This window comes from Cercospora kikuchii, assembly GCF_019650295.1.
Source record: "Cercospora kikuchii DNA, contig_00008, whole genome shotgun sequence".
In the NCBI taxonomy this organism is placed as follows: Eukaryota; Fungi; Ascomycota; class Dothideomycetes; order Mycosphaerellales; family Mycosphaerellaceae; genus Cercospora; species Cercospora kikuchii.
The window spans coordinates 2,227,859-2,242,936 of record NW_025408589.1 but is presented as its reverse complement, the minus strand read 5'-3'; the positions used below and the strand labels follow the sequence as shown (position 1 = coordinate 2,242,936).

Here is a 15,078-nt window from a genome sequence, read left to right as displayed (position 1 = left end):
ATGCCACACAACGGACAAAGGTTTCATTCTACAGCATCGATTCTTCGCCAGTGTCTAGCCAGCCAAATCTTTCACCCGCAGTCTTGAATGACGAGAACAGGAGCCGTGTCCTACCATTCGCAATGTTGCGACTGCTCTTGCAAGACTGACAGCCGAACAGCGCTCTGTCTGCCAAAGCCAGAGCAAATTTGCAGCGCATCCGCATAGCCAGCGGTAGGCCGCCCTAGAGACGCCTCTAAACCTCTTGGACCCATCCGGACCTGTGAGGCCATACCTTCGCGACTTCGAAAGCGGGGACAGCACCCGGGGTCGCGCGTCCTTCACGCTGCAACTTGTCGACCGCCTGCACTTTGGCTTCCTGCATGCTCTCTTGATGAAGCCATCTCTTGACATGTGCGAGTCCCGCGCTCAGCGAACCAGTCCGTGCCACAGTCTCTGGATCGACTACTGCTCCACCACGAGCAAAGACCTGGAGCTGTGTCTCGATGGTCTTCGCGCCTTTTGGTGTCACCTCTGCTGCTGTGAACAAAGCCAGCAGCGTCTCAGCTTCGGCTTGCACTTTACACCAGGAGGCTAGCACCAGCAATGCAGGGTTCTCTTTCCATGTGCCCATCAGCTCTTGGACCGCGTCCGCTTTGATGTTCGAGAAGGCGATTGTAACGTTACTAATGCTGAAGAGCGGCCAGCACAAAGAAGGTCGGGACCGAATCGAGTCCTCGGGAACTTCAACAGTGATCGACTCGAGGTTCTTCTGCGGAATGGCCTCAAGTAACGATGACAGGGCATAGGCGCAAGCCTCGGATCGGAAGTGCGGCTCCGGTAGCAACATTGCTGGCAACTGCAGTGTGTCCATCTCGTCGATAAATTCAAGGATCAACTGCTTGAATTTCAAGACGTTTGGCATCATTCCTGCGAGGAATCGGACATCTGCGTCGAACTTGTCATTACCCCAGCTGAGTGTCTTTGATGCACCCAGAAGCTTCACGATCGAGGAGCTGTGAGGCCCATAGAAGCCTGGGATATAGCGCACACGGTGCACGATCCTCAAAGGTACTTCGTTGTACAACACATCGGCGGTCTCGCGGTGGATGAGCTTGGAAACCCGCAGTAGACTTGAAGCCCGCACCAAGTGCAAAGAGTCTTTCGTAGGAGAGTCCTCGCTAATCGCTTGCCGGATGACATCGAGTCGAAGCTCCGGTGGAAGGTTTCCTAGTTGGAAAACTGCTTTGCGGTCGAGTTTCTCAAAGGTGTCAGTAACGAAATCGAGTCTCACTCGCTAAAGTGCGAAGGACTGTGGACTCACTTCGAGTTGCGGTAGTACGACCTTGCGTCTACGGATCCTCGACTCTTTGCCATTTTTTGCGGCAAAGAATCGATGAAGCTCATCGTCGTTGCAAGTGGCGTAGAAGCGCTGTTGTGCATCAACCCAGGGACTCGATTCTGTATTCGTCGCCATGTCATCTTGCGACACTCGGGTGATAGTAAAACCAAGTGGGGTGAAAGTGCCAAAAGAAATCCTGGAGCTGTGGTTCAGGAGAGTGAGGCCGGATCCACAGCACTCTATTCACTCAAGTGGAGAGTCACGTGGTTATACATGGCGCTGCCTCAACTGTGGATTCCCATCTTTGGCTCAGCCGAAGGTTCGCGTTCCAGTCTCCTGCTACTTTTTCCCATCTCAAAAATCGGCATCAACTCGGATTATCAACGCCCATGTCTAAACAGATTGTTGCCCGGCTGACGCTGACACTTCATTATAAGACACTTGTTATGGATGACAGGATGATTTCCGCTCTCAGTGGTGCAAACTGGCGACTCGACTACAGTACCTGTACTGTTAGTGAAATGCGCAAGTTCTTGAAGGACCGAGCTGGCAGGACACTTCCCCAGAAGCTCGAAAAGAGTGCTCTTGTAAAAGAGCTCAAGACGTTGGACCGCTCCACTACAGTCACTCTCGGTACGTACCATATCTTTATGCATGGCAACCGTGCTCGTGAAATGCCTTTCGGCTTCATTTCACACTCTGCAGAGCAGTCAGATGGGCACGGATCGTTGCACACGCTTCTCAGAAAAAGGGTATACGATAATTTGACAAGGTGTAGTTAGTGCTCGGAGACTAGAAGGCGACCCCAGGACGGAAGTGACTGCTACACGTTATTTTTGGTTTGCTGCATACGCTTGCTGCGTCTTTCCAGCCGATTCTAATGCTTCCCATGCTGACTCTGATACAGCAAATCTGCCCCTAGATGTCCGGCTTCTCGTATATACGCATCTGGCATTCCACCCACAGATCCTTGCAACGTCCAGATCCACATATCAAGAGGCTAAGGATGTCTTGTTCAGACTTGTGACGAGCGTGAAGCTCGACGCATTTAGTTCGTCGTCATCGACAGCCCAACCAAAGATACAAGTCAATGGGGGCACTTGGACGTCTCTTCCATTGGTTCCAACCAACATCGGAGGATTGAAGAACTCATTAGCAACCTGGCCAGTTACTGTCACATCTGCGAGTCAGATTCGACTGCATCTACACCTCGACACGAGCTCAATTTGGAGACCAGTTAAATGCTGTACCTTCTGGCCACGCTTCTAGCCGACGGCAAGAAGCGCGAATCTCAGGCGCATCTGGATTTCTCTGACGATTGGAATCAGCGCCAGGAGAAGAAGACTCTTTTCCAGACACTTTATTCGCTGACCAGGATGGGAAAGAATGTCCATGTCACATTCGTCAATCTTCCGCGACCAACGCTGAGGGCACTGGCCAAGGTCCGTTCTCACACGGACAGTACCGCTCTTCGCTATTTTCTTGAGCTAGAAGTAGGGTGCAAGCCGGAATGCGCCTCGTCCAAAGGGCGGGACTATCAGCTACGTTCCATTATCAAGCACTACATTATGCTCGGCAAATGAGGCTTCCCCCATTTCCTTCTGCAGATCTTGGAGGACCAGTCTTCACGCCGAGGGGGTACGAAGTCTTCGATTCGGCCTTCGATAAACTCTTTCTCGACCTAATCAAGAAAAGGGTAGGAGAGACATTTTCGCGAGTTGAACTTATGCAAATTGAGGTCGATGCTGAGGGAATTCTCGAGGAGCGTGAGAAGAACGCACCAAGATGGAGATGAATTTGACCTGAAAGATTTTCCCGACTAGACTACATTGACATTCATACATAGGTGGAGCATCCATACCGGAGGCTGCTCAGGATAGGATGCAGAAAGATGTCAGGACGGAAAAGCGCTATGCCTCGCGCCATTACGACGCGAGGGAAGCTCGAATGCGGCTCGGAAGGACTAGACGATCGACCCTCTCCATCAGGTCCGTCATATCTGTCACATCAGACAATGAGGGCACTTCTACCAACTACGAGTGGTAATTTGGTACTTGACAGTATCAATGAATCATGAGTTTTCTTATTCCATACTGAAGCTATGCTGGTGATCTCTGAGAGTTACGTGATCGCTGAGCCAACGAGTGTAGACATCTTGAATGTCTTCAGAGGCAATAGTATTTCCAGAGCAATCCCTTCACCACCAGAGTCTATGGTCCCTGCTCTACATTTCTCGCCTCCAAGATCGCCAGAGCTTCTTTGCGAATCCTGCCATATGGCCCTAGAACAGATACCTCGCGTTCGAGATCCTCAAGGGAGCGATACCACTCCGCATCATCTTTTCTGTTGAGATGATAGTAATGATCAGCCAATCTACGTGCTCTCTTCAAAGCAGTGTAGAGATCCATACAACTCCATCCAATCCCAGCTTCTTTAGCCAACAGCGCGACCTGTTTGATTCGCTCTTGGAAGCATCTGTAGCGATAGAGCGCTGTCGTTGGCGGGGTCTGAGTCTCTAATAGACCCCGTTGAAAGCCATCAACCGTCTCCTCCGGGAAACCCTCCACGATCAATTGAATGCGAGGGCCCATGAGCAGCAGGGGCCAGAAAACGTCATAGACGAGATCCCATGCGGACTGGACCCAAGGGAGGTTTTGCACGCGGAGTCGAATCTCGCTGGAGCTTCCAGTGAGCGAAGTTGCCAGTTGATACACCGGTAGCCTTAGCGGTATCGTGCCCAATCCAGCGCAGTCTATTGTGACATCGAGGTGGCGGGCGTTGGCGATTTCCTCGGGCCAGCTTACCAGCTGGCACATGAGATCCTCGACGAGGCTAACATCTCTTTTCTTCTGAGGCAAGTGTAGCCATTGCCCGTCGTTGACTCTGAGTGCAGGCTCATAGACGGGATAATGCGGATGCTGACGCATTGGCGGAGCCGGACGACCCTCTATATGGAGAGTTGTGACAGTGCTCTTGCTGCTGATGATAGGTTTCGCCTCCTCGTGAACGTCTCTGCTCGTAGCGAGGATCTGCGGATGGAAGGCGAGTTCATCGTAAATGCACAGACGGAGGTCCTTTGGCAGAGACATCAGCGGGAATGTCGCAACGCCGTCAAGTGATTCCAGCTTGGCGATGAGTTCCTCCTTCGTCCAAGCCGGCGGGTCTTCCTTCGTGCGGTCCTTGATGAATGAGCGCAGCTCATTGATCGTGCAAGCCTGGTAGTCAAAGCGATTTTGTAAGTATGTCATGGTTGCTGTATGCGTTTAAAGTGGTATATCGTATAACGGAAGAGAGATAGGAATATATGTAAGCGATGCATGTTCGGACAGAGCCATTCACCATGAATGGACTCCATACACTCCGATGAAAGTTACTGTTCAGAGCCTTTGTACTCACCCAATACGATAGTACACTGGAACGTGATATAGGAGAAGTCGGCGACAAAGCGTTTGTGTCTAAGACCTATTCTTTATTTGATAAGATCTTTGTCTACTCTTAATATCCACTGATTCTTGGCGAGCTGCTCAACATGGTCTCATTTTCGACAGCAATCATTGCTTCGTCTTAGTCGATTGTGCGATCGCGCATTACTTAGACTCATGCGAGTAAGCATATTCTCGCCGGGCCAGCAGATGCTCGGTTCTTCGGAAGCAATGCGGCGTGCAGTGTTCGAAACGGCGCCATGCCATTTAGACCACAAGTGGGTGCCCTCCTGCGATATGTATGTACCAAGAACTTGCGTTGCTGACCGGCTCTCAAGCCTCTTTTGCTTCGGCCACCAATTTGTTCTTAGTCTGCTTGCTTGCCTGCAAGAATTGCCAGCGCTCGGCTCTTCACTTGAGCGTATGAGCTCCGATCGACGTCGCGCTGTATCCGTTTGAGAGAAGTGCCCAGCTGCTCGTCTGCCTGTTCGGTGAAGATCAAATTGCCCCGAGCACACAAGAGACGTGTGCTGTGAAGAAGGCCATAGATGGGAAATGCAGACAACCCGGCTCGCTTTGCCAGCTCTACAGTATGTTCAAGCTCCTTCAAAAGACGCATACATTCGAAAAGCTTTGTTCCGGATTGAGAGCTTGTCATCTCGGCTTGCAGATTCTGCCGCATGGCAGCAGAGAATCCCACAAGCTTCAATCGGGTCTGCTGGCCCAGTCTCGCCAGAAACCAGAAAGAGGACGACGCGGTAGTATGGTAGTCGGCGCGAATGCACACTTCCGCGCTGCTTCCACCTAGGATCGACGCAAGGTGATACAGCGCAAGGCTGCGCTCGTGGCTGTCGCCACATTTGAGCTCGACAATGACATAGGCTCTGGAGGCGATCTCCTGTGGCAAAGCCATGCATTTGAGAGTATCGGGGGTGAAGAGTAGAGCACCGGTCGGTAGAGCTTCCCATTGGCTACCGTCGATACTGACAGCAGGCCGGTGGTGCAAAGAGGTGGGATCCAGTATGTTGTCGATGCATATCGTAGTGACAAGGGACTGCTTGGCGAGCTCAGGTTCTGCCTCCTTGTAGGTAGAACTGGAGGCGAGAAGTATGTTCGGGTGGAAGACGAGGTTTTCGTAGACCCAAATGCGAAGTTCTGGTGGCAGCATTTCTGCGGCAAGTCAGCTCTGCAAACATCCATTTGTCCTGTACTTCTGCTTGAAGCATAGTAGGTCGAACAACACTTTCGTGCCTCGGTCTTCAATGAGAGGGAATTTGACTCACGAAATGGAAACCTCGCCTCCTTGTCAAGGCCTTGAAGCTGCACGACAAGCTCATCTTTGGATGTCCGTGCGTCAGCATCTTTTCTTGTTCGGTCCTTGATGAGTTTGCGCAATTCTTCCTCTTTGCAGGCGTGGTAGTCGAAGGGATGGCGAAGAAAGTAAGCCATCGCGTGCTAGGAAAGTGGTGGTGTACTGGGACAAAGGACCGATGAAGTTGATAGGAGGTCTCATGAAGCTGGTCGGACATTCTTAACTTGGAGCTGGATAGTGGTCCAGAATGAAGTGAGTGAGATGAGGCTGGCACACAGCCATGTGCACACAGTCTGCGCGCTTGTGACACAGCATCACCTTGAATCTCAATGCATTCGTGTCCTTCAGGAGCCTGGAATAGGCTGCAAGACGTGGCAAGTGAAGCAGCTATCTGTCGATGTGAGCCATGGCCAAAAGCATCGACTCTGAGGAGAGAGTTGTGCCTGGCATCTCAGAGGCTTGTGAAAATTGCGGCGCGCGTTGTCCGGTCGATCTCAGGCCTCGTTCCCACGATTCCTAGTGTTTCGTACGCCCGCCTGGACCAGATCCATGAGAAATACCGTACGGATGATGCAGTCGCTGCGAGCAAGTCTTGCGGATGTTACAGCTTCAAATTGCCGATCCGAAGATGGGAAGGCCCGGGACGACATTACGTCCTCAACTGATATGACATGCACTCCATCTTTCAGATCTCCCTTGAGCATATCGAGGAAACTCTGACATCTTTTGATCCCCCACCAAAGAAATTCGTTTGTTCACCAAAGCAGACCCATAACCTCATTGTCCAACCTCAAACCCTCACCCCCTTACTCCTCAACAAATTCACCACCGCCCCAGCCTGGAATCCCGCCCATTGACTAAACCCTCCAACAAACCCTCCCACGGTCCTCACCTCTTCTAGCCTCCGATCCAAAAAATCTTCCGTATCTTTAAAGTCCGTACTCTGATCCTTCGTCTGGAACATCTCCGTCGCAGCGTATACCGCACTCAAACTCGCACGTTTCGTATACCACGAAGAATCCACGCTCTTGTCTCCCGCCAAAAACCAAATCTCATCACTCAGAAGCCCAAGTTCTTTCAAAGAAGCTGGAATGTTCTCTGCGAGGGACATGTGGCCGAGCGCTTGGGACCAATGAGGCAGTATCTGCGTGTCGATGTTGCGTTGCAGGCGGGCGAGAACGAGGGAGCGGACTTTTTGACCTGTTCCTGGGGGTTTGTGTTGTGAGGATGCCGGGTCGGGAAATTGTATGTAGTCTTTCAGGCCGAGGCGTTGGGTAGTGAGGTAGTAACGGATGAGCTCAAATTGGCCTTTGGGAAACAGATTGCTGGCTGTGATGTCTAAGTAGCCTTGATCTTTGGCTCCAAGGGTGAGAGCTTCAGTGGTGAAGCCTTTAGCGGGGACGTGGGCGAGGGCGGAGGCAAGAATGGAGTTGGCGGGTTCGGGGTATGGCGGTGGTTCTGGATGCTCGTAGGAGTGGTAACGTGATCGTTGCAGCGGGCATCGTGATTGCTGCAGGAGGAGTGGACGGAGCACGGGCGGCATGCGAAGTATCGTGCGGAGAGACATTGTGCTGCCGTTGATGGACATCTTTTCGTATGCGGATGAACGTTCAAGAACGGAAGATGAAGTGAAAGTCGTCATCCAAACACGGATCCAGCCCTGCTTCCATTGGCTGCATTCATCACCACGCTACTCGATGTCCCAAATAGTAATAGTAAAATGGTAATAGTAAAATAGTAATTACTATTTAGCCACTCTCCAGAATTACACGATATGTCAAAACCTCTTGCTACACTCCTTGTCCAGCATGTTCACGATTGTTTCGCCCACGCTCTCCGCGCGCTCGCAGCTCGCCAATCCAGCTTCCAACACGCCGAGCGCTGTTCACTAATACCCTCATGTTCTCCACCTCGTTTCCAGCTCGTATCTTCCCTCTCGCGCCCATGTCAGCCCTGCATGCAACCTGGAGCATCCAATTAGCCTTTTTTCCACGTGTCATAGGAATCCACGTGCGTTCGCATCCTCGTCTCGCACATCGCGACATCCTACGGTATTGCGAACGACTGGAGCCCTTCGACATCGCGCTAGCTGATGTTCAGGTACGAGTACGAGCAGTCCTCTTCACGGCCAATCGCCTCACTACCATCCGCACACCCTTGAGCCACTTTGCATAGACTCCACGTCTTTGCGTTACGAAGGCGATACGATGAGATGCGAGAAGCGACGTGGACTGCCCAACTTTGGGCAAATGCTCCGAATAGTGACAGACTGTCTACATGGAACGCCCAGCGAGTTGTACTTCTATCTGTACCAGTCATAATTCATTGCGGTATCCGCATCTCATGCGCTTTTGCGCTGCTCGAAAACAATACCCTCCATCAATCAGCTCAATGACTGATGTACTGAAACACTGCGCTGACATCCTTCTCCGCACACTCTTGCCGAAGCAACAGATCCTGTATCCGGCTCATCGCCCCACTCTCACCTTCGTTAATGAAATGGTTCCATGTACTCGTATCACCATACAGCATGGCAGGAGCCTTGATATATTGCCGACCTTCCTTGCATCGCTTGCACTTGAACGTGTCATGCGTGTCGCTTGTCGTGCCAGGACGGTACTGGAACAGCTCTCGTAGCGAGTCCAGACTGAAATGCCGTTCCACGTCTTCAGCAGAGTCGACCACGCACGACGAAAGCGCCTGTTTGTGCGATTGACGCTGGAAGATCTTCTCCTCGATCGTTCCCGTCGCCATGAATCGGTATACGAAGCAGTCTTTCTTCTGCCCATCACGCCAAACACGAGCAAGAGCCTGCTGATCCGCAGCTGGATTCCAGTCTGGATCGAAGAGTATCAGTCTGTTCGCGCCGATGAGATTGAGCCCACAGCCTCCAGCCTTTGAGGATAACAGGAAGACAAACTCGTCTCCATTCGGGTCGTTGAATTTGTCCACAAGCTTCTGTCGTTTGTTGACGTTCATGGTGCCATCCAGTCGCAGACAACCATACGCGCGATTCCGACACAGCTTCTCGAACACGTCCAGCGTTTGCGTGTAGTTGGAAATGAGAACGATCTTGTCGTTGCTGTCTGAACGAATACGAGCGAGCATTCGATCAAGCACTTGCATCTTGCCGGAGTAGTACGGCTTGACTTCTCGATCTCTGCCACGAAGGTCTTTGGGCACAAAATCCTCCGGGAAGTAGTGTTCCGAGCCAGGCAGGTCATTGGGCAGGTCGAGAAGGTCAGGATGATTGCAGAGCTTTTTCAGAAGGCCGATTGCCTTTAGCGGCTGACTGCCCTTTCCTCGTAGCAGACTTTGGATCTCCGGAGACTTGATGAAGTAGTTGTACAGATCCAGCTGGAAGGGCGCAAGGTTGCAGAACACGACGTGCTCATATTTGACCGGCAAGTATTTGGAAAGGATGTCGTTCGTGCGTCGGATGATGAATTTGTTGACGAGCGTGAGAAGCTCCTTCAGCCTTTCGTCGCCCTTCTGGCGATCGGCATCTGTCCCATCTGCGTCGCGCCCACGGAGGATAGGAATTTCGAACTGTTTGCGGAACTCTTGTTGCGTTCCCAGATAGCCTGGATTGGCGAAGTTCAGCAGTGAAAAGTATTCCGACAGATCGTTCTGGATCGGCGTGCCCGAGAGAATGACTCGCTTCTTGACGTTGAGCCCATTGAGCGCCTCGTATGTCTGACTCTCGCTGTTCTTGAGTCGATGACCTTCGTCGCACAGCATCAGACCAATGGGCGCATTACGCAGCTCATCCACGTATAAGCGTAGTGTCTCGTACGAGACGATGAGCACTGGACGGACGACTGCACGGCCTGTGGCCATAGCCCAAGCACGCATTTGTTGTGTCATTTCTTCCTTGGACGCCTTGCCGTCGACCGCAAATGGCACAATCGCGCCTTCTCCAAGCCATTTGACGAGCTCATTGGCCCAATTCCTGACCAGGCTGGACGGACATGCAATGATGCATTTCTGAATTGTGCTTTTGCCGGCGTCCGGTGACTGCTTCAGCAGTGTCCACATCAGTGTGATGCATTGTAGCGTCTTGCCCAAACCCATTTCATCTGCCATGATGCAGCCTTCCGCGCTCGGGTCAATCAGACCTGTTGTGCATTTGTACAAGAACTTGACCCCCTCGACTTGATGCGGCCGCAACACTTTCGCCAGCCGCGGGTCGATCACAACGGGCACCTTGGGCCTTTCCTCCACAACCTGTTTCTTGATACCCAGAATCTCAGCCAAGCTCTTGTGCATTATAGGCTCATCGAGCTTGGGTATTTCCTCTGTCTCCTCTTCATTCTGTTTCGTCTCCTCTGCATCTTCGGCTATCTTCGGTTGCGGCTTGCCATCCACGGTCGGATCGAACAACACAATCGCAAACTCCCCACTGGGATCGTGGAGTGGCTTTGCGACAAATACGGTACCTTGTCGTAGTCCTAGCAGCGGCGGTGGGCGCGATGGGTTCCATCCAGCAGAGTCCTTGTTCTTCAATGGCACCGAGAACTTCGCACGGAACATAGTCTCCTTGTCCTTGGGCTTGAACACAGGAAAGCGATTGACATCTCGTGTCGCAAGCGCGAGGCGATCCTCGTTGGTGTATGGCTTCTCTCCATCCTCTGTACTGTTGTCGGCGCCGCCATAGTCGACCTTTCGACGCTTGCGCGCAGGTTTCTCAGACGCTCGTGTAGGGGTGTTGGAGCCAGGACATTTGAACGGCTTGATCAAGCGATCCGCTGTTTGTGGTGTGCCGCCATACAGCCTTGTTCGGTTCTTTGTCGCCAGCGGCGGTACGTTCTCCTTCTCAGCGATCATGTTGGTAGTGTCGTGCGAAACATGATGCATGTGTGGACAAGAGACCGCATGGGAGTCGCCACTCGCGGTCGAGGCAGACGCGTCGACAAACACGCTAGCGCTTGCGCCAAGAAGATCACTGTCACGACGTCATGTGATGAGTCTAATGGCACGAAGCACCTTGACACCTATCGCTCACGGAAGGCACAACTTCTCTGCTCTCGAATTTAATTGGGGAGTATAAGAGCCACAGAGACCCGTGTAGGCCATACCTGCATGGCCTTCATCTGAAGGGCTTCTCAAGGGCGGAATGTACATCATGGCTCACATGGCACGAAACAGTCTCTAGAGACTGAAGGGGAGATCATTGATGATATTGCTGCATAGAAAGAGGCTACAACACAACATCTTTAGGACCTTGAATTGTCACACTCATCGCCAACTGCAACATCAAGTCCCAACAAGAAAGCTTCTGCGCAGAGCCAAAGTAGGAAGAGGTATCAAGCAGAATCAAATGACCTCCAATCTCAACGAAAACGAGTCGCATCATGGTTCGGCGGAAAAGTTGTCTAAATCAAAGAATAAGTAGTAAAAGAATATGCTGCGCAGCTTCGTTGTGAAACGGTCGTCCTTGGGTATCTTCCTTTCCAATCCACATGATTCATGCCATCGTTGAAGAGTCAAGCAAGATTCCCCATAATCCAGGGCCTCGATCCTCCATGCATTTCCGTGTTGCAAAACGCTCGGCAGAGTAGAAATATTCGTGCGGTCGTTTCATGTTCAGCGTTGCCAAAGAAAAAAGTCGTATCTTCGTCATCAGTCGTTAAAGTGGTAGAAAGGAAACGGTGTCGGCAGTCTAGGTGAGTTGGTTTTGTCTCGCCCATTAAGGTCTATGCTCAGTGGCGCGAGTTCCCTCGCTCGTGGCAACGGCGACGAGTGCGTCCAGCTTGGACATGTCGTTATTCGGCTGCGGAGCGTACTGCTGCTGCGCAAATCGTGGGTCATGGCCAGATTGCAGCGCATAAGTTTGGTGGGGTTGCTGTTGCTCCTGAGAGTGATAAGTTTGATAGCCAGAATCCATGCGCACACGGTCGGACTTGTGTTGCGTATGCCCGCTTGGACCATTGTAGTATACCTTCTGCTGATCATCAGTGGTAATGGCTGTGCCTGGTGGTGGGTATTCTGCCGTCCCACTGGGATTGACAATAACAGGATGATATTCGTTCACCTGAGAGGCGGAAGGAGTCGGTACTCCATCACTGCTGCCAGAATCCTCTGGGGATGGCCGATGAATCACGTAAGGCTGCGCCAGTGCAGGCTGCCCAGGTGTAATCGGCCCGCCATACCAAGCATTGCGTTTGTTCCTACGAGGCGTGACCGGTGGCTCGGGCATAGATACATGCTTCGCTTGGCCATATTGCACGAGATGAGGTGGATGTGCTTGCTGATGGAAGCCCTGTTGGTGAGGTGGCGGCAACTGATGTGCCTGCCATTGTCCCTCGACAGGTGCATTCGCGGCAGTGATGTCCAGCCTGGTCAGTCCCTGTTGCAGTTCCCTTCCAGAGCTCATCGGCCTTGGCGATGCGTCGGACATGACCGTATCAGCCGGAGGGGGTGGTCGTACTCCTGGTGGCGGAGCGTGATCGAAACTTTCAATGCCTGGCAGCCTTGTCATCTGACTTGCTGCGTGGTGCTGGGTAAATGCTGGTCGCGGTTCGTCGGGCGTCTGGTGATACGTCAGACCGCTCGTGGCTGGTCGTTGAGCGTACTGCGAATTCGTGCTGGGATGCCAGGTGCGCCGCCTGTACTCCATCTCACTTTCGGACTCGCGTCGCCCATGGGAGAAGACTGAGCTTGTTGGGCTGGCGAACACGCTGCTATTTTGGGAGAAGTTTGCAGACGCTCCGGAGGGCAGCGCGCTGAAATATGGCGGTTGATTGTAAGGCATGCCGGGCGTCTGATATGGGTTCGCCGCCGATGGCACAGAGAGCCTCCTGCTGTGCCGAGAGCCATTGTAGAAAGAGTTCCTTGAGATTGTCGAGCCAGAAGGCGAGGGCATGCCGGACTGGAAGCGAGGACTCTGCCCACCAGTCGAGTACGCTGCTGTAGTGGGGGTACTGTACCCAGTGGGAGACTGGTTGTAGTAAATGTATTGTTGGCCAGGGGTTCCGTTGAGCGTGTTGTACGTCTCAAGCGAAAGGCGAGCCCGAGCAGCGCCATCATTGCTTGCCATGGCTAAAGGCTGCGGTCGTCGACGGTAGTCGTCATCACCAGCGAGGCTCGAAGTGGTCGACCCAATACTGGATGTCGACAGATTGCGGCCATGACCTCGCGAATGGCTGCCACCTCCGGAGCTTCCAAGTGTCGAGGCGCGCGAACGACTGTTTGGGGGACGGACTCGGTCTGTGCGGATCTGTCGTTGAAACCTAGTGCTTGTTGCCGCAAGCGACTCAGCTGGAATCTCTTCGTTCACATGCACTGTCTGCGCATGCTGGCGAAGATTGTCCAGACGAGAGAAGCGACGCGAGCAGTGACACTGGAAAGGTCGTTCTCCGGTGTGTTTCCTGCAAACGTGATCAGTCCCTACTTGTGCCTATATCGATGACGCTTGCGACCTACCGTATATGTCGAGCCAAGTGCTCACTTCGTGTAAAGCTGAGCTGACATGGAGGGAAGTCAGTGCAGAAGAATCGTTGCCCCTTCTTCTTTTTCGATGACCTTTGGCCATCTCCGTCTACACTTTCGTCGTCTGACCCATCGTCTTCGACGTTGATCTCTCCCGCATCTGCATCGCCCATCTCCACATCCTCCATGTGCGAAGCGCTTCTCTTCACAGCGCCTGTCGCTTCCGTGCGGTCCGGAGTTCCAGGTGCCTTTGCCGCTCCATCTGGAAGTGATTTCTGCCCGGCAACGCCGGCGAAGTTGTCCTTGGTGGGCGTGTTGGGACACGATTCGTCGGCCTTGATCGGTGGGGGCGGTTGTTCGGGCTCGCTCGAGGCGGGCTTCGGAGTCGACGGCGTGGGCACTCTGGCAACTGGAGCAGCCTCAGAAGTAGGCAGACCAGTATTCACGGCAGAAAAGGAGGCCATTTGCGTGGCAGCGGACGGCGATGACTGCTGGACAGCTGACCACCGCAGTTGTGCAACTTCGCAGACGTCGCTCGGGTGCAAAAGGAATGAGGGTCGTCTCAGCCGATCGTCGCCAGGCTGCTTCCCTTACTCGTCATGTGCCCGCGCGGTCGCTATACGTGCAGCGGTGATATGATGAGCGTCGGTGCCAGGATGGTGGGCACGAGCCGAGTGCGTAAGGCTGGGATCGTGCGCAATTGAGGATGCATACGCGTTGGACCAACGGGCGTGAGGGAGGGACTCGAGCGGAAGAGCTCCGGGAGCAGGCGTGTCGTCGTCAGTCGTGAACATGCAGAGCGTGCGGGAAGGCGCAGAAGAGCGATGAGATGAGAATAGTGTGCAGGCGGGCGCGGCTAGACGCTGACGATTGATAAGGTACGGTTTGAAACAGACTGCGCCCGACTGCAGCACGCCCAGGATGCCCGCCACACGATCTGACGTTCGAGTGCAGGCACAGAAAGCATGGGCGGGGAGGGCAGAAAAGCAGACGTCGCAGAGGCTGGTCCGACGCACGGCGAACGCAGCAGCGCAGCGCTGGTGGAGGGGACCATGTACTCGCTGGTGGGGCGGCAAGGTTGGTCGCAGGCCTAAAAGCGCCTAACGCAGATCTGCGCGAGAGAATCTGAGGCGCATTCGTCGTTGGCGGCCGCCGATCCAGACGGACGGCTGACGCCCTCCCGCTGGACGTTGCGGATGCCTGACGAGCTGCTTGCGCTGCTGCGGTATGGTCCTGGCTGCAATCGTCAAACCTCCAGTGTGATGCCCGCTGGCTGCCCGGAAGTCGTCGGGAGGATGATAAGCTCCTCTCACACGAGCAACCGTCTGCTGCGCGGCTTGGTTGCGAGAAAAGATGGGGTTGGGATCTCGTGGATGTACCTCGCTAGCGAACAAACCTTATGGGCCGTCGACAGGACAGGACCAGGAACAGGAACACGCGCGTGAAGGCTCTTGTTGCTGGTCTCACTGGATCCCCGCGCTCGAGCGCGAGCGGCACGCGCAGCGCATGAACGACTCTGCGTCGCACGCCGGCGCTGCTCGCGCTGACGACCGCAGCGTGTTCGGCGCGACTCCAGCGCTGACCGGTGGGGT

The 15,078-nt window shown here is 53.5% G+C and overlaps 6 protein-coding genes across 6 annotated transcripts; all 6 read right to left on the bottom strand.

Annotated features, from left to right (window-relative positions):
- Positions 1–235: 235 nt before the first annotated feature.
- On the bottom strand, positions 236–1,456 carry CKM354_001205800 (uncharacterized protein; the record flags this gene model as incomplete). Its single annotated transcript, XM_044807569.1, has 2 exons — positions 236–1,240; positions 1,304–1,456. 2 exons carry the CDS (start codon positions 1,454–1,456, stop codon positions 236–238), a joined length of 1,158 nt encoding a protein of 385 aa, XP_044663504.1.
- A 2,075-nt stretch (positions 1,457–3,531) lies between these two features.
- Positions 3,532–4,569, bottom strand: CKM354_001205700 (uncharacterized protein; the record flags this gene model as incomplete). Its single annotated transcript, XM_044807568.1, has 1 exon — positions 3,532–4,569. The coding sequence occupies one exon, from the start codon at positions 4,567–4,569 to the stop codon at positions 3,532–3,534; it is 1,038 nt and encodes a 345-aa protein (XP_044663503.1).
- A 541-nt stretch (positions 4,570–5,110) lies between these two features.
- Positions 5,111–6,192, bottom strand: CKM354_001205600 (uncharacterized protein; the record flags this gene model as incomplete). The annotated part of the gene is made up of 2 exons (XM_044807567.1): positions 5,111–5,913; positions 6,027–6,192. 2 exons carry the CDS (start codon positions 6,190–6,192, stop codon positions 5,111–5,113), a joined length of 969 nt encoding a protein of 322 aa, XP_044663502.1.
- Positions 6,193–6,845: 653 nt separating this feature from the next.
- Positions 6,846–7,622, bottom strand: CKM354_001205500 (uncharacterized protein; the record flags this gene model as incomplete). Its single annotated transcript, XM_044807566.1, has 1 exon — positions 6,846–7,622. The coding sequence occupies one exon, from the start codon at positions 7,620–7,622 to the stop codon at positions 6,846–6,848; it is 777 nt and encodes a 258-aa protein (XP_044663501.1).
- Positions 7,623–8,443: 821 nt separating this feature from the next.
- On the bottom strand, positions 8,444–10,882 carry CKM354_001205400 (DNA-dependent ATPase RAD54; the record flags this gene model as incomplete). The annotated part of the gene is made up of 1 exon (XM_044807565.1): positions 8,444–10,882. The coding sequence occupies one exon, from the start codon at positions 10,880–10,882 to the stop codon at positions 8,444–8,446; it is 2,439 nt and encodes an 812-aa protein (XP_044663500.1).
- An 862-nt stretch (positions 10,883–11,744) lies between these two features.
- On the bottom strand, positions 11,745–13,950 carry CKM354_001205300 (uncharacterized protein; the record flags this gene model as incomplete). Its single annotated transcript, XM_044807564.1, has 2 exons — positions 11,745–13,425; positions 13,481–13,950. 2 exons carry the CDS (start codon positions 13,948–13,950, stop codon positions 11,745–11,747), a joined length of 2,151 nt encoding a protein of 716 aa, XP_044663499.1.
- Between the last annotated feature and the right edge of the window lie 1,128 nt (positions 13,951–15,078).